General features: G+C 40.0%; 1 protein-coding gene and 1 pseudogene across 1 annotated transcript; both read left to right on the forward strand.

Annotated features, from left to right (window-relative positions):
• The first annotated feature begins 4,369 nt into the window (after positions 1-4,369).
• On the forward strand, positions 4,370-7,226 carry LOC143614248 (protein NRT1/ PTR FAMILY 1.2-like; annotated as a pseudogene).
• Positions 7,227-14,052: 6,826 nt separating this feature from the next.
• LOC143614242 (uncharacterized) lies at positions 14,053-14,649 on the forward strand. Its single transcript, XM_077087738.1, has one exon. The coding sequence runs from the start codon at positions 14,053-14,055 to the stop codon at positions 14,647-14,649; it is 597 nt and encodes a 198-aa protein (XP_076943853.1).
• Positions 14,650-22,532: the final 7,883 nt, after the last annotated feature.

Raw genomic sequence — 22,532 nt, forward strand, 5'->3', positions numbered from 1 at the left:
TTACGGATATAACCCTAAACTATTAGTCATTTACACTTTAGTCCCTCTACTATTTAATACCTAACATTACTCCACCCTCAAAAGATTTTTGTCCTCAGAAATCTGAATAAAGAGAGAAAACAAATGTCTAATCAAAACTATCAAAAACAAACTGGGACAGTTCTTGTGCTTCCTCATGTGTTGATTCAGGCTCTTTGTTTGTGTATTTGAACTTCCTTTTTTTCATGTTAGGATCTAAAAGACCACAATAAGTTGATTGTCTGATGTCGGCTTCATTTGCCATGATTGTTTTAAAAGTAACTTTCAAATTTGTTTTAGAAGGGTGGGGGCTCACGAACACTGGCGATAAAGGTTAGTTTTGGTGGACCCTCATCAAATTCAACGGTCATATGACCGTAAACATCTCATTCGCTTTTTTAAACATATAAATTTTCACCAAAATTATGTCTTCTTACTCATCTTCGACCCCAACTATTACCTCGATCCAGACGTTATTTCAGATTCAGATTCAGATTCAGAGGATGAAGCGATATTTAGTGCGATTCAAGAGGCTGCCCAGCTCTTAGCTGAGCATTGCGAATGCTCACAACCATTGTGACAACTGCCCAATCCGACCCGACCCAGGTACCCGTTTTCGAATCCGATTCTTTTTATGATTTAAAATTTGATTATTAATCTTTGTAAATTTAACATTTAAATAAATTATATATATATATATTTTTATATTACTTACTAATAATAATAATTTCTTTTCCGCCGTCCCGCCTCCCTTTTTCTCTCTTGTCGCCGTCCCGCCTCCCTTTTTCTCTCTTGTCGCCGTCCCGCCCCTCTGCTTAACCCTTAAGCCTGGAACCCCCTTTTTCTCTTAACTCTTTGCTTGTCATTTGGTTCTTCCCGCCTAAGGATGTCTGCGCAGCTCCACGCGCCAGACTCCTTACAAGGAAGCCTGCGCGAAGACCAACTGTTCCTGCGATACGCGAGGCGAACTGTTCCCGCAGCGCGCTAAGAATGGTAGTTCTTCCCACGGCGCGCGAAGGATTATAGTTCTTCCCGCGACGCGCTAAGGATTGTAGTTCTTCCCGCGGCGCGCTAAGGATTGTAGTTCTTCCCCGCGGCGCGCTAAGGATTATAGTTCTTCCCGCGGCGCGCTAAGAATTGTAGTTCTTCCCGCGACGCGCTAAGGATTGTAGTTCTTCCCGCGGCGCGCTAAGGATTGTTCTCTGTCTGCCTTCGCCCTCGCGCGCGCTCGAGTCTTCTCGCGCTAGACCTTAAGTCTTTTCTTCAGTTTAGGTCAGCCTGTATGCTTTTGAAATATCTTATCTTTTGTATGAGCACTGTAGGTCAGTTCCGACATCTGTCCGAAAAGCCACTTTCGGCGCAGCATGCGCACCAATCCTATTGGTTGACAGAAAAAGTGACTGACATAATCTTTTGAAATCTTCTTTTGCATGTCTTGAACAGTGCTTTATCTGACACCTCCCATGCTTTGATCTGTAACCTGTCAGCTTTTCCCCATCCCCTGCAGCTGCCGGCATATCTTTTGATATCTTTTGCTTTTGTTTTCTTATGCTTTTTAATATCTTTTGCTTGATTTGATAAGATCTTTTCCCCCTTTCAAGGGATTGTGTTCCCTTGGTTTTCCTATAAATTAAGCTAATTTCTTGTTTATTAACACTACACACACTACACTTAAACACTCCCCAAATCTCTCTCCCTTTGCTCTCTGCCGTAGTTCCTCAGCAACGCCACTCCTCTCTTTGCCTCCGTCTTCTCTTCTGTTCTGCCCAGAATCTCGGTAAATATAAATATATATATTTGTTTTAAGTTGTTTAACTAACAAAAATCGATACTTACTGCATATATTCAAGACATAAAAACCAATCGTTAAACCAATAACCTCTTATTTATAGGTTAACTTGTGCTTGTTTAAAAGTTGGTTCTTGCATTATCTTTCATCGCACCGTTTACAAGTGAGTAATCTCGTACTTAATCCCCTTTTATTTTTAACGTTTTGGGATGTTCATGTGTTCGTACAACTTGAGTCTTAAACTTGTTTATGAAATTTATGTGCGCAAAACCCCATGTGTTATAGACGTTTACTTGGCTGTTTATTTGTATGTGTGAATCATTAACCGCTTTGTTCGGCCTATTCCGAAGTTTTCATGGATCCATTAGATGAACACGGGAGACCTATCGTTTACGGTTTTCTTGTTTTGTTTACACATGCACGTATGATTATTTGTTTTTGTGCTCGATTGGGAGCACGGATTGAACTATGAGCTATGATCTATTTAGGCTTGATCACAATCTGATTACACCCTATGTTAAACCCCAGTTAAGCACATGTTGCGCGCAGTGTTTGTTATTATCTATTTATATCTATTAAACTTGATTTCTCACCGACACGCAACTGTTGACGTTTTATTTTAACACATGTTCAGGTTTGCTGTAGCTGCTTTTGGGAATCTCAATGACACGTAGGATGTTTTCTTTTTCTTTGGACCTAGATTAAAATGTAACAAGACAAATTATGTTATTTGAATATTTTGAGTTATGATATGATTTATGTTACTTTACGATTTGTGTTCTGCGCGTGCGCAATGAAAATGTATTTATTAAATATTGACACCCAAATAGTGTCACGAGTAATGAAACAATACGTGGCGCCCCGATGTATAATCCGCCATCGGTCGGGGTGTTACAACCATTAACAAGACAACCTCATCTTCAACGGGATTGTGTAGGTGCTCATGGCTAGTTGATAAGGGATTATTTTTCGTCGGACCCGATTTTTATTCGGAATGATTTCGGCGCTGTTTTCGGATGAGTCGCCAACTATTTTTATGAATTGTTGGTGATTTAGAACGCGATTATGCATTTTTCCAACAATGGGAGGACGCGAGAGGTAAACCATGATTATCTCCTATGCAAAAATGCATGGCGGCACAATTCGTTAATTAGCATACTGGAATACGAGTGACGCCAAGGAAAAGTATTTACAAATGTCAGAAATAGTTAGTCGTGAGGTCCTCCACATGTTCTACGAATGTCTAAACCTTACTATTTCGAGTGTTAATTTTATAAATTTTGTTAAAATTATTAATATTAGCCATTATTGAACTTTATGGTAAAAGAATATTTGAGGAGGCCGACTCAAAGTGTCATACAAAAAATATATGAGGTTTACCAACAAAGACACGGTTTTCTCGAGATGCTTGGTAGTCTCGATTGCACACATTGCCATTGGAAGCATGCCAAGTTTCTTGGCAAGGTCAATATAATTGGGTGATCATGTTGGCCCAACAATTATACTTGAGACGGTCACAACATTTGATCTTTGGATATGACATGCGTTTTGGGAATGCCAGATGCTAATAATGATGTAGCTGTGATACATGCTTCTCCTATTTTTGACCACATCATATACGGAGTTGCGCCCGACACCTCATTTCCGCAAGTGAGGTCAACCATGAATACGAATGTTATCTCGTTGATGATATTTTTTTGGAGTGGCCCACGTTGGTTCTTAGCTTTACTTGCCCGAATGACGACAAACGTTGATATTTCAAGAAAAACATGAGTCCACAAGAAAGGACATCGAAATGGCATTCGGGGTATTAAAGAAACGTTAGTTATCATTAAACAACCGACTTGTTTCACCAAATTGATAAGTTAAGAAACATAATGTACACTTGTATTATCTTACATAATATGATACTTAAGGACTCTGGTAGAGCAATTTGACAAGGTGAGTACACAGAGCCGATCACAACACTAAACGATTATGAGAAACTCGCTAATTTATTAAGAACATAAAGAAGGGAAACGAATCACAGTCTTCGATCAGATTTGTTGAACATCTTTGGAGGAGCAAGCAAAATAGTGGCAATGACTAAAATAGTTGTAACTTTTTTTAATTTTTATTTTATACGTTTTTAAATTTAATTTAGTTTGTTTTTTATTATTATGAATTTTATTTTATTGTATTGGATTTTTTATTTTATGAAAAAAACAAAAAAAAAGGTTAAAATCCCTTAAAGGCTTTAACTTATAGAGGGGCGCTATAGTTTGGGCTTTAAAGCCCACAATACCCACCTAACGAAGACGTGACACTGTAAAAGAACTTTAAAGCCCTCACAATCAAGAACAACCTTAAATATTATAGAACTAGTGATAAAAATAAAAAAGAGTATTAAAGATGAGTGATAAAGCTGTTTTTCAATGTTAAAACACATATAACAAAACCAAATTTACACGTGGCATGAAGTTTCGAGCGGTGGAATCTTGAAGTCTCCGATTGTCGGTCACTAGTACAAATGACAAATCTCATCAAACATTACATGCAAGCACAGTAAACCATCCATCAATAATGGAACAAGACATGAATCATGAGAAATCAAACATCAATGAAGAAGACTTACAAACCAAATTACTCACTAATAATAATAATAATGTTCAAAAGGGTGGTCTCAAAACAATGCCATTCATCATAGGTATATTAACTTAATTAACATCCCCAAGTTCTGAATTTATTATTGGCTTTGGAATTTATTTTGATTTGTTTTGTTTTCGGGCATGCAGCTCGAGAGAGTTGCGAGTGGCGGATCGATGGCTAACATGATATTGTATCTTATGGAAGCTGTAACTGGCACTAGTGTAATCTACATGATTTCGGCTTTCTCGTGTAGTCTCTCCATTGTTGGGGCTTTAGTCTCCGACTCTTATTTGGGTCGCTTTCGGGCTATTGCCATCGGCTCTTTCTCCAGTTTTCTTGTAAGTCAAAAGTAGAACGGCTTGGGTCCAGCCGGGTGGGTTTGGTCGGAACGAGTCAAATGAAAAAATGGTTATTTTGGTTCGGGTCAAAACGGGTTGCTTATGGTTACATGCGCGGAGTTGGTTACGCGTGCATATTTGATTACACGTGTTTAATGTCAGTTACGCATATTCCGCTGCCATAATGCGCTGTGATGTGGGCCGCGTAGGTTACGCGTGTTAAAATACCAGTTTTGTGCATTACGGTATTTGAGCTTGATCTTGAGCTCGGCTCAATTCAAGATCTTTTTATGAAGCTCAAACTCGACCAATGAGTTGTTTTTACAGTCTAGGCTCGGCTAGTTTAATATTTACATTTTTTTATTTTTACATATTTTTAGAAACTTTTAAATGCGCCTAAACTAAGCTGTGTAGTATGAAATTAATATATAGACCTCCAAAAGAGGTAAAACTTAAAACACACCAGGCTCTGGCTCGATACTAAACGAGCTTTATTTGAGGATTGGGCTGGGCTCATGCTTGAAAAGGCTCGGATCGTTTCAAGCTTTTTATTGATTTGGGCTTGAGTAGCTCACGTGCAGCTCAGAAGCCAACACCGGCTCAACTCGGTTTCCCATAATACTAGTTTCTATTTTATTTCAGGGGATGACTTTTCTCTGGTTGACATCTATGATTCCACAACTAACACCTTCAGAACTCGGAACCGGCAGCAAGCCAACACCGGCTCAACTCGGTTTCCTGTTGGCATCTTTGGGTCTAATCTCAACCGGGTCGGCTTGCATCAAACCTTGTTCCATGGCCTTTGGTGCTGACCAATTCAAACACCATAACAACCCGAGGCTCATGGATAGCTACTTTAACTGGTACTATGCGACTTTGGCAGTTTCAGTGGTTATTACGTCTACTGTTGTGGTCTACATTCAAGACCAATTTGGTTGGCGGGTTGGGTTTGCGGTTCCGGTTTTGGTCATGCTCTTTTCCACTCTCGTGTTCCTACTCGGGTCGTCTCTTTACGTCAAAGTCAAAGTCGACAAGAGCCCGTTTTCGGGTTTTGTTCAAGTTTTAATAGTTGCCTTTAAGAACCTAAGATCCGCCTTCTTCCCAGTGACAGCTATAACCATAGCGAAGAAATGGATCGCGTTGTGCTAACCGACAACTTAAGGTTTGACAACTAATACGAATTAAAGCATGTTTTTCTTTGAACGGGGCCAAAATTAAATGATACACATTAAACGGGTTCAACGGGTTCGAAATGACAATTTCATTATATATAGTGTTAAATAGACCCGTTTTGGCGAATGCATTATATATAGTGTTAAATAGACCTGTTTTGACTCATTCGCCGACATGTTTTTCATTCAAATTTGAGTAATAATCTAACTTGCAATATTTTGTATTTTAGGCTTTACTTGAAAATGAATTACATTTGATCAACTCCAACAAGTCAAACGGGCCAAAACAAAAAAAATAATACACGTAACATGGGTTAAAAATGACAATTTAGTTATACAGTATTATAAAAAAACAGTTTTGACACGTTATGTGACATGTTTTTTTAATGCCGGTTTGAGTAATAATCTAACTTGTTTTATGGTTATGTTAGGTTTCTGAACAAAGCAGGTGTTAGAAATGCGATTCCAAGTAGCCTCCCAACGGTCGAAAAGGTGGAATCTCTCAAATCCATAATTTGGATAATACCAATTTGGTCATCGGGCATTCTACCAACTACATGCTTTGTGACCACATTCCCGATACTTCAAGCCAAAAAGATGAACCGAAATATCACCTCATGGCTTGAGATCCCGGCTGCATCTTATGCCATGTTCTCTCTTTTGACCGTCCTGATATGGGTCACATTTTACGACCGAATTCTGGTCCCATTACTAGCGAAATTTACAGATGAGCCACGCGGGCTCCACCCAAAAACCCGAATTGGAATTGGGTTGATATTGCCAATCATAGCCATGGTAGTAGCCGCAATCATGGAAACCATAAGACGTGATTTAGCAAACACAAATGCGCCGGTTAACATGTCAGCAATGTGGTTAGCCCCACAGTTTATGTTACTGGGTTTAACCGATGCGTTTAATACAATTGGGCAGATGGAATTTTATTACTCTGAGCTCCCAAAAAGTATGGCAAGTTTGGTGATGGCTGTTTTTTTGTTGAGCATGGCTGTTTTTTTGTTGAGCGTGGCGATTTCTGACTTTGTTGGATACCTGTTAAATAATATTGTGAACTCTGTTACGAGCCAAGGAGGCGACATAAGTTGGCTATCGAGTGATATCAACTAGGGCCATTTGAATTACTAATATTGGTTGCTTAGTTTCGTGAATTTGCACAACTTTTTCTACTACTTATTTTGTTGTCGTATTCATCGCTCGTCGGGAAGTAGGGTGTTACAAGAGGTTGGTGAAGGACGCGATAGCATCCAAGACAATATGCATTGCTAGGTTTATCCTAGGTGTTTGTGAGGGTGGAGTTTTATTATTCCGAGCTCCCGAATGGTATGACGGGTTTAGCTATGACTGTCTTTTGGGAGCGGTTACTGATGTCATTGGATGCCTTGAAACTAATCCTGTGTAGGAAGTGATGCAAGTTGGCTATCGAGTGATCGATGAGGGCCATGCGAATTATGACTACTGTTGTCTAGTTTTATGAATTGCTTAGCCTTTTCTATTACTATGAATTTGTTGTCACATGATGTTGAAGAAGTTTTTTTTTTTCCGGCAAATTTCATAAAAAGCTAGCAGGAAACTACCAAAAACCCGACCTGAAGGCAGGAAACCAAAAAGAGAGACTAAAACACCACAAAAAGGAACCCCTTAAAAACCAAAAATTAAATAAACCAAAAAGGGAAAGGAAACATGTTGAAGAAGGATCTGATGGCATTAAAATCACACTATTAGTTTTAACTTTATGCTTTTTAATACAATTGGTAAAAAGAGTTGAATTTATGACTTACAAATGACCGAGTTGAATTAAAAGAAACAGAATTCAAACTCCAAATCCAAATGGCCATTTAAAAAAAAAAAGGAATTCAAACTCCATATGAAGGAGTTTATATTAGTGTTTTAAAGCTATGTAAAACATTGGATTGGGATAATAAAACCAAACCATGGAATCAATGCTCAGCTGTGTTGTGTGATAACTAGCAAGAATTAAAATCTTGCGCTGTGGGATAACTAGCTGCAACTAGTTATTTCACACGTCTACGTAGGCAATGCGTCAATAACTAGCTACTTGTTAATTTAAGCGTTATGAGTTAGTAGTTTAAATAAATTTAAAAAAAAATTGGTTGTTAGTAAAAGTAGACTAACCTTTATTATGATGGTGCCATCATCACCATATTAGTAAGACAACTCGCTATGGGGTGCGGTGGAGGCGGGCGTGGAGGGGGAGCGGCCATTCAGACGACCAGCATGGAAAGAAGCTCTCTCTCCTCCCCCCCACACACATTTTAACATCTTTTTTAGGGGAAGTATAAAATGAAAATCCACTTGAGTTGTGAAAACCCGTGAAAACCCTATGTAACATCTTTTTTTTTGTTTTTTTTGTTACACACGTAATATATGTTGTAACATTTAATACAAAACATCGAAAACTAAAAAAGAATGTTTTGCTATTTTTAACATTTTTTTACTAATTTTTATATATGTTTTCAAGAGACAGAAAAAGTTATATTTATGTTTACATTTTTTATTAACTTTAATTGTGGACCACAAGATTTAAAATTTAATTAAAAACATATGGTTGAGAATGTGTTTCTAGAGTTTTCATAAATCAAGTGGGTTTTCATTTTAACCTTACCCTATCTTATCTTACAATTCTAATAAAAGAAAATGTTAAAGCTTATGTGTCAAGCCCACATTTCACCTAATTCCTAATCTCTTATCTCATTCATTCTAGTTATTTATGGGTCATGGGTCAAAACCATTTTGTTAAATATGTTATAACATAGTTTGGATTATATTCATTATTGAATCAAGTGTCATTTTCATACATAAGGTTTGACTAACTACACAACTTTAGTACATTTTTTTAAAATTTCTTGCATATCAACACATGGTGTTTTCAAAATCATGCTATTTTAGTACTTTTCGTTAGCCCTGTTTGTTTTTTCCATTAAGTCTACATTAAATTAATTCACAAGTATTTTGAGAATCACAACTGAAATAACATATCTTATTTATCTCTATCATTTGACAAAAACCCGTGTAATACACGGGTTCAAAAGCTAGTATATATATATATTGGGGCGCCCAAGGGGCATTAAACCATAGCGGCACGGGCTTCGATGCCCTGTTTTTTTACAGGACGATGACGTGGCATTGACGTGGCACTGTTGAGGGGCTTCGAAGCCTCCCACCATAGCGGATAGCCTAAGAATAGACTAACCTTTATTATGAAATCCTATTAGAATAATGCAATAAATGTATAACACCCAACTAATTAATATTCACTTATATTTAGTGCAATAAATATGGTAAATGAATTCACAAATTTAAATTATTTTTACCGTCACCTATATCCATGCATACATAATTACAACTTAAACTAATTTAAAGATTTCAAACCAATAAGGGTTGAGTTATTTTATAAAGACCAACAAAAATAAGAAGTGCGAGAAAAAATAATTAATTGATATATGTCAGTGAGGACTAAAGGAAAAATGGTATAAAAATAATAGTGAACATTTTCTCTCTTCACATGCAAGACACATGTCGATTCCCCTATCATTTTAAAGCGTCTATAACTTTTTCATACAACATTTTTTATTTTAAATTTCACTATAGTAACATGCGTTTTTATCTTTAATATGAGTATCATTTTGTTATATAAAAATTATGTCATTGAGTTTTTTTATTACCATCGTGTCTTTTTTCATCATTGTGTCTTTCTTTCTTTTTGTCATTGTCTTTTTATTATAATTGTGTCTTTCAACTCATCATTGTGTTTTTTTAAATACTAATAACACCGTTATGTAATAATAATATGTATAATGATAAAATAACAACAAATTATCTAATACCTAAAACACAATTACACAATAACCTGAAACGTAAAAACACATGATGAAGAGCCTACCCATAACATGGGCTCATGGGCAGGCCCTAGCCCAATAACCCAAGCACAATAGCACGAGAGGTTCTAGAAGACGGTTTTAGAGGGAAAACCATTTGCGAGGGAAAATCCATGTAGCACGTCCAATTTGATGGGTGGCCCGATGCACGCGTGACCCGGGAAAGGAGGCAGCAACCAGAGGATAAAGATCTTCGGATAGGCAAGGCCCAAAGGAAAGAAGATCGGGCCAAGGGATCCGCCCGAAAGAGAGAAACCATTGGATAATATGTATAAACACTCCCTTCTATAAATAGAGAGGGAATTAACATTTGTAATCTCATTCACACTCAATAATAAAACACTCTCACTTTTACTTGCTATAGATCCCATTCTTGTGATTGTTAGGAATCTTCCCCGGTCAGCCGGAATAGGTTCCAACATTGGCGCCATCTGTGGGACCTCTTGATCACGGGTCTTACCGTAACATCAAAGAATGGCCGATCAAAACCTGAAAAACATGCCACCGCCTTTCCCTTCCAGTTTTGGGAAGGGTCACGTCATCATCGAAGGAACAAGTGAAGTTCAGCAAGAGCCAGATGCCCGGCTGGAGACCGGGGAGCCCGTCCTGGTGGAAGATATCACGGGGTGAGATGATGAGGAAGAGGAACCCCAAGACGAAGAAGGTGAGAAGGAAGGATGGAAGGTCACTCCGGAGTTCATACGAGCTCACAGAGATACCTTGAGAGCCTTTTTGGACGAGGAGGAAAAAAAGGAAAAACTAGAGACACTCCGGACGCGACTCTCCTTTGAGACACCCGGGCCACAGTTGAACACAGAAGGCCCAGACACCCCAGGAGGGGGGCCCTAAGCGCTGCTCGAGTCCCTGGTGACACTCCTATCCACTGCCAAGAGGAAGGAGAGAATGTTGAAAAACCCGTTGGAAGATCCCTATCGACCCAGGGGACACATCCGACGTCTCCAAATTTACTAAACGCACAGCTGAGGCACCGCTACCCCCGAAACTGAAGTACCCCTCCACGGTTGACAAGTATGACGGCACACAGGACCCTGAAGATCATTTGCACGCCTATCGAGGGGATGGGCTGGTGAGTGGGTGGCCTATACCAGTATGGTGTCTAATGTTCCCCAGACGCTGACGGGGGGAGCCTGGGTATGGTTCGATAGCCTAGAGCCAGGAAGTGTGGATAGTTATGAGAAATTAAGAGAGAAGTTCCTTCGAAATTTCAGTCAGCAAAGGAAGGCCATGAAGAATCCCAATGAAATTCTTCATATCCGAAGGAGAGATGAGGAAAAAGTGGAACAGTTCATGGAAAGGTACATATCTGAAAGCATGAATATGCAAGGTGTACCTGAAGTAATGAAGATTAGTGGGTTCATTAACGGGGTGAGGTTTTCCCAGCTCACAGAAAAGCTTCGGGAATACTTCCCAGCCACCTTTGACCAGTTAATGGACAGGGTTAGAGCGTTTTTCAGGGGAAAAGACACGGGTTCCAAACTAAGGGAGTGGAAAGGAAAAAAGGGAGGAACAGTGGGATGATATGTGGGCAACCAAGCAGGACGGGGAAGAACCTCAGGAGAAGGGGTCAGGTTCTCCCCTTACAAGCCCCCGCATCCCGTCAGTACATCCTACTATCCCCCACGATTGTCTGCCCCCGGCAGATCGGAAACTCCTCGTCCTAGACCCCTTTTGGGAGAACGGCTAAGCGCATGATATAGGGATGTGATGATTGCTGACCGAGCCAAGTATTCTCCCTGACCTCCCACCCAAGTGAAGCAACCCTACAGACCAAATCCCTAGGGGTACTGTAACTATCACAAAAGTTCGGGGCATTCCACAGAGAGTTGCGTGCAGGTAAAAAAGTTATGGGAAGCCGCCCTGAAGGCATGGCAGTTGCCACTTCCTACCAAGGAAGGGACCTCAAAAGTCAAGGAAGAGGACAAAGATAAGCATTTTGTTGACATGATCTGACGAAGAGGGGAGGAAGAAGTATGTGAAGACAAGCCTGCTAAGAGGGGGAAGGGTGAGGCATTCCCCCGGAATCCTGTTTGGATGAATGTCCCTCTCTCGTTTTCAGGACTGACTAACGAGGATGCTAGGGAAATGCCGTTGAACATATCAGCCATCGTGGTGGGGCACCGGGTCGCCCGAGTCTATGTAGATGGGGGAAGTGGGGTCGAAGTCATGTACGAGCACTACTTTGCAAGACTCCAGAAAGAGGCACGTGACCGATTAGAAGAGGATGTATGTCCTTTGGTGGGTTTCTCGGGGGAGGTAGTCAAGGCTTTCGGGTCCATAACCCTCCCCTTTAGCCTGAAAGAGGGAAGAAAGATTCAGACCGTTCAGCTTCGTTTCTCAGTAGTCAGGGCTCCCTCAAAGTACAACAGCATATTAGGACGCCCTAGCATGAGAGCTCTTCGAGCCATTGCATCTACGGCACATGGGTGCATCAAATTTCCAATCCCTGAAGGAGTAGCCACAATAAGGTCCTCAGCCGAGATTGTAGCTAGTGTGAACCCGGAAGAAAAAACAAAAAAGAAGCACGAAGGTACCGAGGAATGGGTCCTGAATGGGGAGTTCCCAGAACAAACAGTCAAGATAGGGACCTCCCTAACTGATAAAGGGAAGGCAGGGTTGAAGGAACTGCTGTTAAGAAACGTGGATGTGTTCGCATGGAGGCACGAGACATGACGGGGATTCCCCGGAACCAAGTTCAACACAGCCTCAAGGAATTCCACTGGATGGAACCCGTAAAGCAAAAGAAAAGAAGTCTGGGTCTCGTAAAAAGTCAGGCTGTACTGAAAGAAACCTGGAAACTATTACAAGCCAGAATAATCAGGAAGGTAAAATATCCCTAGTGGATATCCAACCCAGTGATGATAGCCAAGTCCGACAATAGTTGGTGAATGTGTATCGACTTCAAAGAGCTAAACAAGGCTTGCCCAAAGGATGCATACCCAATCCCTGAGGTGGAAAAGAAAATAGAGTCCTTGAATGAGTATCTTTTACGGTGCTTCTTGGACGCCTATAAGGGATACCATCAAGTAAAGATAGACCCGAAAGATGAAAAGAAAACCGCTTTTTACACAGACGAGGGAACCTTCTGTTATACCAAGATGCCATTCAGTCTAAAAAACGCAGGAGCCACATACCAGCGTTTTATGGACTAGCTTTTTGAAGAACAAAGGGGTAGAAACGTGGGGATTTATGTAGATGATCTGGTGATAAAAAGCAGACATGAAGAGGGAATGCTGAGAGACATAAGGGAAACGTTCCAAACCCTAAGAAGGGCCAATATGAAACTAAACTTGTGGCTCTACATAGGTTTCTTTCCAAAATTGCAAAAAGGACCCTGCCCTTTATGGCTGTCTTACGAAGAAGTACAAAGAAGAACAAATTCTGCTGGGATCGAGAGGCAGAGGAAGCCTTCCAAGACTTGAAAAAAAACCTATGTAACCTCCCTACAATTGCAACCCCTCAGCCGGGAGAGACATTGATACTATACCTCTCCCAAACGTCAAAGACATTACGCTCTGTGCTGATGGTCGAAAGGGGGGAGGCATAGGTACCCATTTACTTCATTAGTCGTACGTTGAAGGGGACCGGAAGAAAGATATTTGCCGATAGAAAAATTGGTATTGGATTTGATTTATACAGTAAGGAAGCTTCGGAGGTACTTTCAGGCACACGTCGTGCGGATACTCACTGACCAACCTCTACAGCAAGTATTGTCGAAGCCTGAAGTCTCAGGCCGATTAACTAAGTGGACGGTAGAATTGGGGGATCATACACTCGAGTATCAGCCAAGGACGGCCATCAAGGGACAGGTCCTGGCCGACTTCTTGGCTGAAACAGAGGGGGGAACGGATAATTGTAAGGGGGAAGAGCCTGAGGCAGGAAGTAAGGAGAAAATAAAGGAAGGAAAGGAGGAACCTTGGTGAAAACTATACACCGACTGGGCCTCCAATGAAGGGGGAAGTGGAGCGGGGCTAATTTTAGTAAGCCCCGAAGGGATAGAGCTAACTTACGCAATACGGTTGAATTTCCCGAGCACGAACAATGAAGCAGAGTACGGGGCACTTCTAGCTGGCCTCAGAATCGCCAAAGGAATCGGGGTAAGGAAAGTGCAAGCTCATGTCGACTCCCTGCTGGTTTCCAACCAGGTGGAAGGAACCTACGACGCTAGAGACCCAAAAATGAAGGAGTACTTGAAAGTGACTCAGGTACTAATGAAGGAATTCGAAGAAGCAGAAGTAATACACATTCCCAGGGGTTCAAATAAAAAAGTAGATGCTTTGAGCAAGCTGGCTGCAGTAGGTTTTGATCATTTGGAAAAAGAGGTAAAAGTGGAAACCCTCCAACAACCATCAGTAACAGATACCTTAGTAACCTGTGTGGGAACCCAGGGGGACAGTTGGTTGACTCCCCCCATCGAATACCTTCAGGAAGAGAAAGTACCAGGAAACAAAGAAGAAGAAAGGAAACCGAGGATCAAAGCATTACAATATGAAATGATTGAAGGAAGTTTGTACAGAAAGTCCTATTTAGGGCCCTCCCTAAAGTGCATTGACGAGGGGGAGGCAAAATATGTTGTGAGAGAAATACATGAGAGGATTTGTGGGATGCATATGGGGGCTAAAATGGTTGTGGCAGGAGCAATGAGAGCTGGGTACTACTGGCCGGCGATGTTTCTCAACGTTGTCAAGGAAATACAAAAGTGCGGCAATTGCCAAATACACGCCTTGGTGGGAAGGAAACCAAAGTCAAGACTGATACCAGTAAGTTCTTCGTAGCCTTTCCGAAAATGGGGGATAGACATAGTGGGACCTTTCCCAAAGGGAGCAGGGAAGGTAAAATTTTTAATAGTGGTAATTGATTACTTCACAAAATGGGTGGAAGCCAAGCCGCTTCGAACTATCACGAGGGAGCAAGTCAAGAGATTCGTGTGGGAAAACATTATTTGTAGATTTGGGTTACCATATGCCATAATCAGTGACAATGGAAGCAATTTTCCAGCAACCCATTCCGAGAATGGTGCCTACAACTGAAGATCAAGAAAACGTTCACGTCGGTATCCCATCCCCAAGCCAACGGCCAAGTAGAAAGGGCAAATCGAAGCATGCTAGAAGGAATCAAAGCAAGACTGGGAAGAGAAAAGGGATCCAAGGTAGAATAATTGCCTCACGTCTTATGGGCACACAGAACAACGCCCAAGACAAGCAATGGGGAAACACCTTTCACCCTAACATACGGGACAGAGGCTATGATACCTGCAGAAATTATGGCACCAACCCAACAAACCTTGCAAAGGGGAAGGGGAGATGAGGAGGATTTGAGGTTGAATCTGAATCTAGCAGAAGAAAGAAGGGAGGAAGCAGCAAGAAGGGAGGTGGAGTACAAAAAAAAGATCGAAGAGTACTATAATTCAAGAGTCAGGGAAGTCAGATTCAGGAAGGGGGATCTGGTGTTGAGATAAAATGAGGCAAGTAGGAAGGAAGATCAAGGGAAATTAGGACCCAAATGGGAAGGACCCTATCAAGTTATATGGGCAAGAGACAAAGGGGCCTACCGATTAGCAGACCTGGCAGGGAAGGAGATTCCCAGGACTTGGAACTTCATGCAACTCCGAAAGTACTATGCCTAAGGGCACTAGCGAATGGGCTAGGGATCAAACAAAATAAGAAACCTCTCAGTGAGGAAAGACAAGAAAGTCTAAACTGTATTTTTGTAACCATGATGAAAACATGATCCTAATGCAAGAAAGTATTTTGTAAAATTGTATGAATAAGAAAATGAGTCCGTCTCAATGAGCCCAACACACGAGTTCGTCTCGTAAATAATAATGCAATACCCCCTAAAAAGGGAAGGCCTCGCCGGTAGGCTACATGGTTAACCAACAATCAACACAAACATTAAAGCGCTAAGGCAAGAAACAAGCATCATCTAAAGCATAAACATAAACAAAGTTCAAAATTGCCCACACATAGGCAAATAATAGTACCATTGTCTGAAAAACACCCATCCAACAAACCAAAGCACAATTGTACACAATAAACCACAAAACAAACACTATGGCAATGGAGAAGGAGGATCAACAACCGAGGCAAGGGCTTGAATATCTGCAACGGAGATTTGGGGGTCTAATGAAACCTGTGCAAAAATGGGAGGGACATGAGAGGTAAGGGCCATAAAAGCTTCCTGAGCCTCCGCCTCCGCAGTAGGGGAAAACGAAGGAGCCTCTTGCAGAGAAATCCCATGAGAAGAATGTTCATAACTCGCCTGGAGACCATGCTGAAAACCAGAAGCAAACACCGTTCGACAAAAACTGTCTCGCAACTCCAAAGTATCCCTACAACCCAAAGCCCGGTCATATACCTTCTTGAAACCTTTAGAAATAATCCACGTCCGATCATCCTCATGCTTCGAAACAACCCCCTGCAAACAGGAACACTCTCCCCTCAGCCACTCAACCTCCTTGGACAAACCATCAACCTTGTGCTTTTCTTGACTCTTGGCAGCCTCTAGCTTCTCCATAGCGGATTTATGCCCTGAGCATTCACGGTCAAGCAAATTCTCCAACTCATGAATCCTCACAAGGGGAGGACTCTCTTGAAGCTTGATGTAACACAAAGTGTACATCTTATTGCACCAAATTTTCTTCATATTTTAGCCGAACTCCATGCAAATTCATTGTTTTTGGTACTTATTTGAGTTATTTGTGAATTTGCAGGTCCGGGCGCCCGCCCGACAAAGAAAATAAGAAAAGAGGGCGTTTCGTGGACAAAATCAGCAATCTGCCGACCCCGCACGACCGTGCAAGATCTTGCACGACCGTGCTTCCCGGAGATGCAAGCCAGTGCCGCAAATATTCAAAAGTTCACGACCGTGCATGGTCGTGCGGGTGCCCGTGCAGTGCCAGTGACCGTGCCAGAACAGAGAAGTCTGACCTTTTGGTCAGACTAAAGAAGGGTGTTGACTTTCCACTTATATGCACGACCGTGCATGCCCGTGCATGAGCCCGTGCCAGATGTCCAGAAAGCTTAAATACACATCCACTACTCCCATTTCAAGTGTGGAGCCTTAGGGGAATTCTCAAACTTGCTGGAAAATTATTGTGTGTTTGCTAGAGAGAATTCAAGGCTTCCATCTTGTATGATCATCCATGCAAGTAGCATTCATCATTCATCTTAGTTTGCAATTTCTTGTTCCTAACAATGCTTTGTAAGACTATTTTGATTTTGTTTTTTGTATCAAGCCTTATGGGCTAATACTTTTACTACTTAGATTATGTTGAAACTTCTACTTATGTGATATTTTATCTATGCATGATTTTGGCAAGTTGGTGTTCTTCAAGTTTATGATATGTTCTTGAATAGAGTTTAATGGCTGAATGCTTGTTTTAATTCCTAGTCTTGTTAGTTTGATAGATATTTGACCATAATATGTTGGAAAGCTATGTGTTGAGTATTTGTTTATGAACTTAACTTGTGTATGCATACTTTTTTCATATCACTAAGTTAGGAATGACTAGTGGAAATTAACTTGGTTATGAATTTTAACAAGCATGAAACCTATCACTTGATATTGGAAAATTGTATGGTGATAACATGATTCTTTGAGTTGGTTGATGTTTGCTAGAGATTAAGGCCATAATCCTTAGTTTATATTTTGCTAACTTAAAAGATTCATGTGTTTAACTAGTGTTCTTGAACTTGTCTATTTTACATGATTTTAGGTGGTTAGTTTGTTATTTTCATGCTAGCTTTCCTTTAATTATGAGATTAGGTAGTTTTGACAAACTTATTAATCTATGGTTATTATCTTGAAAAACACCCATCATGATGCTTGTTGTTAGTATTAGGTTACCTTGATTGGGATTTGATATTAATGCTTAATTCATGATGTTTGCCATAATCATTGTCATTTTATCACTAAGTTTAAGTGGATGCATAGTCTAAGTAGCTTTGCTTGGATTGATTATTAGTTGTATTTTATTTGCTTTATCATTGTTGTATGTTAGTTTAGTTACTTGAAAAATTATTTGGATTGTTTGCTTGGTTAAATTAATTACAAACATTTAGTATCAAAAGTTAGCCGTGTCCATGGATTGACAATCGGTTCTTGCCGATACTTCGCTACAAACGATAGGTACACTTGCCTTTCGTGTGTGGTTTGGTTGTGGTGAAAACCATTTTTAAAACCCGATTTGTGTGAAACTTTTATTCAAATTTTTATATATACATTCGCACACGTCAAAGCTGCATTAAGCACACAAGGGAAATTTAAATTAAAAAAAAAGAAGACAAAAAAAGAAAAAGAGAAAATAAAGGGAGGAAGAGGGGAACCTTTGAGATCTTGGCTTGAGCATCGAGAAGGGAAGATCGACAACATCAAAATCAGCAACTTTTTCCTGGGCAAGCTGGAGGTTAGTGGTCAAATCAGAAACCTCCTTCTTCGAAGATTCAAGTGCAGCTTTCAACCAGGAACCTCCAAACTTAGCTCCTCGGCCACGTTAATTCTCTTTCGCATCTCCCCAACCCGTTGAACATAACCCTCAACAGATTTCTTCAAGCTCGCAACCTCCTCCTGACTATCATGATACGCAACATTGACATCCACAAACCCTTGGCGAAAGGAGGAACCCAGCATTAAGGTACGATACAAGTAAGTACCAAACTCCCCAACCAAAACATCCGGCAGCATGGTTTGTACGTGAGCATAATCAACAGGGGGAATAACGCACGTCAGGAACTCATGAGCAAGATGGGGCGTATTAACAGAGGAATCCACAGTCAGAGACCATTTTGGGACGAAAAGGTCAGCGGGAGGAGGATCACCTGATGAGGGATTTGTGGAAGCTTTAGGGGTAATTGGGGGTTTTGCCCTTGGGGTCAGCCTCAGTAACGACAGGATCCTTACTCATCAAAGCGGGAGCAACAACAGGATTGGGAACTGTATCAGAAACTTTGAAAGAAAAATCATCATCAACATCAACATCAACAACCTCATGAGCAGAAGGGGAACCTTGACCAGCAGAAGCCAGGTAAGTGCGCTTGGAATTACGAAGACGACTCTTTAAAGAAGAGTCGAAAAGGTCAGACGCAACGTTCTTGCGTTTCAAGGAATCTTGGGCAGCAACAGGTGTAAAGCCAGGGGCATCAGAGTCAGAAGAAGCATCGACAGTGCGAGCAGTCGGGGTGGAAGCATCAGCAGACACCGGAAGAGTAACAAACTTGGCACTCTTCACAAGACGTTTTTGGAGAATCCCCATCAAATCCATTTATGCAAAAAAAAATAAAAATAAAAAATAACAGGTGAGGATCAAAAACAAGAAACAAGAGAAAACATAAGGCCAAATAGAAGGAGGCAAAGGGTCACCAACCTCGGTCCCCGTCAAACACAGTTGGACACAACGGATCTGGCCAAATTTGACTAAGATCACGGGATAAGTGGCGGCCTTAGTTGGTTTTTGAATCAACAATTTATAGAGTGAATCATGACTAGTAGGAAAACCAGGGGCAGGATCATCGATATGAGAGCCAACGTGTCGGCGACGAGTGAGACCAGGGGCAAAGGAAGAAGAAACAAAGAAAAAGTCATCTTTCCATTCACAGGGATAAAACCCAGAAGGAATATAGGATGCACACGGAGGATCTTTACTAGCCCACCGTTCAAAAGTATACCAATCACCGTTAGCCTTCAACCGGTAAAATCGACGGAATAAAGTAACAGAGGCTTCTCCACTAAGGGTACGACAAGCAATCTCAAAATGAGTCACACGCAAAAACCCTAAGGGGTGAACTTGGGAGATGCACAACCGATGATGCTTCAACAAGGCCAACTAGAACTCGGTCAAAGGATAACGGATATTTGCAAACTCAAGGTTCTTCGCATACAAAGCGATGAATCCGGGACGACTACAAGCCGTCTAGCCCGGCCCAGGAAGGGTAGGGGACAGCGACAGAGGAATATGGTAAGTAGAACATAAGGAAGCAATTCGGACATAGGACATGTCGAGGTAATGGTAGAGTGACCGTCGTGACTCATAATGAAGCAAAGAAAGGAGAAAACAAACCTGTGTAGGGAAGGAGAAGCCGAAGAAGCTGTTGGAAGAGAAAGTTGGAAGAGATAGGGTCAATAATGGTGAAGTGACAAGAAGGGCGGTTAATTATTGACATAGGGAAAGTAAAACCATCAAAATTCAAAAAGGAAGGAGATTGGGTAGGACCTTTTAAGTGGGCCAAAGAAGGAAATCGAATGGGCACACAGAAAGTAGGCCGATAGGAGAAGAGGCCCTATGACAAAGCGGCAAATAAAGAATCGAGAAAGACAAGATGAGTCTATTGTCCTCGTCATAAATAACGAGAATAATAGACTGAGGGGACTTGAAGAGCCTACCCATAACATGGGCTCATGGGCAGACCCTAGCCCAATAACCCAAGCAAGGCCCAACAAGGCAAGCCCAATAGCACGAGAGGTTCTAGAAGACGATTTTAGAGGGAAAACCATTTGCGAGGGAAAATCCATATAACACGTCCGATTTGATGGGTGGCCCGATGCACGTGTGACCCGGGATAGGAGGCAGCAACTAGAGGATAAAGATCTTCGGAAAGGCAAGGCCCAAGGGAAAGAAGATCGGACCAAGGGATCCGGCCGAAAGAGATAAACCATTAGATTATATGTATAAACACCCCCTTCTATAAATGGAGAGGAATTAACATTTGTAATCTCATTCACACTCAATAATAAAACACTCTCACTTTTACTTGGTATAGATCTCATTCTTGTGATTGTTAGGAATCTTCCCCGGTCAGCTGGAATAGGTTCCAACACATGATGAATACATATAACACAATGATCTGAAACATAAGACACAATGGTGAATACATATAGCACAATGAACTGAAACGTAAAACACAGTGGAAACTACATATTACACAATGACTTGAACGTAATACTATTTTTCTCAAATTAAGTGATGGCACATGTCAATCCCGAACAAAAGACCATGAACGTCTTTCATAATGACTACAACACAATGATAAGTAGAAAGACAAATTTTGAGCACAAAGGCACAATGACGAACGAAAAAACACAATGACGTAATCTTTGTTTTAATTTTTATTTTTAATATGAGTACCAATTGAAGAACACAATAATCAAAATCTATAATACAATGCATATAAAACCCAATTAAAAACACAATGAACAACCAAATAACATAATATAAAAAACCCACTATTTTTTTATTTTTATATAACAATATGATATTCATATTAAAGATAAAAAAAACGTTTGCTATTATGGTGAATTTTTTTTTTCAAAAAAAAAATTGTGTATGAAAAAGTTATGGATGTTTTACAATGATAGGGGAATTGACATGTGCTTTGCATGTGAAGAGAGAAAATTATCATAAGTGGGTTATTACCTTAATGCCCTTCTCATCAATTTTTATTCTTAAATTAATCTCCACTCATACAAAGGAATGAAATGGATCATTACCATTTCATTGTCATGTTTGGTTACCATTTAATAATGAAACGATTAATCATTTTATTATTATTAACATTCTTATTAATAATAATAATAAAAAATAAATAAAAATAAAAATAAATAATATTAATAATAAATGAATATTCATAATAACTATTTTTAGGACCCTCGTATTTTAACGAGATCGTTAAACCGTATATGCGTTGTGAATGTTAACTCGTCAAATATATTTATATATATAATGTAGTAATAGTTCTAATATAGTAATAGTTATCTATACAATATATAATACATGAGGCATGGACAAATAAAGACACCTACTTTTTAAGTAATTTACAACTTGTAAAACATAATGTACACTTTCTATAGCATGTAAAATAGGAACAAACTTGTCAATCGGAAAATATACATAGAAATAGTTACAACTTACAACTTTGAACTTTCATCTTTACCTATGTATTCCTTTTGATTTTAATTGTAAACTAACTTTCCACCAACAATTTTTCAACGGCTGTAACTTTGTCATACGTCAATATATTTTTTTTAAACAATTGCACCAAAAAAATTAGCATTTTATTGCCTTTAATTTGGGTATGGTATTGCAATAGTTTTTTTCAATTAAAAAAAATTAACACATTATGTATGGGCGTTCACAATTCGGTTTTAACAGTTTCTAAGTTACACCATGAGCCAAACCGTTGGTTCAATTTTTTATCATTGAAAACCAAAAATGAACCGTTGAAAATTTAAACTGAATCGTTACTAACGATTTGGTTTCACGCATAGAGCTTCAATAATAAGTTTGCAGTCCTGTCCGGTTTGATATGGTCGATTTTCGGTATAAACTGTAAACCAAACCGTTTATTATGGTTTGAACATTCAGAAACCGACTGACCAAAAGTGGTGATTGGCTTAAATGTTTTCAAGGTTTCAAACGAACCTTGAACATCCATAATTGTTACACGATTACTAAGATTTTTGTATCCCGCCGCATCGTGCGGGCACCTTTTTAGTATTATAATATACAAAACAATAATGATGATTATATAATAACTATAATTGGAAAATAATAATAATAATTATAATATAATTATAACTTTATAATAGTAATAATGATTGTTGACCCTTTTGACTTTTTCATTATTTGAATGAATGAAAAAAAAAACAGCTATATCCAAATGAA

Source organism: Bidens hawaiensis, unplaced genomic scaffold, assembly GCF_021521415.1.
Source record: "Bidens hawaiensis isolate Kalapana, Puna unplaced genomic scaffold, B.hawaiensis_p1.1 tig00039473_1, whole genome shotgun sequence".
Lineage (NCBI taxonomy): Eukaryota > Viridiplantae > Streptophyta > Magnoliopsida > Asterales > Asteraceae > Bidens > Bidens hawaiensis.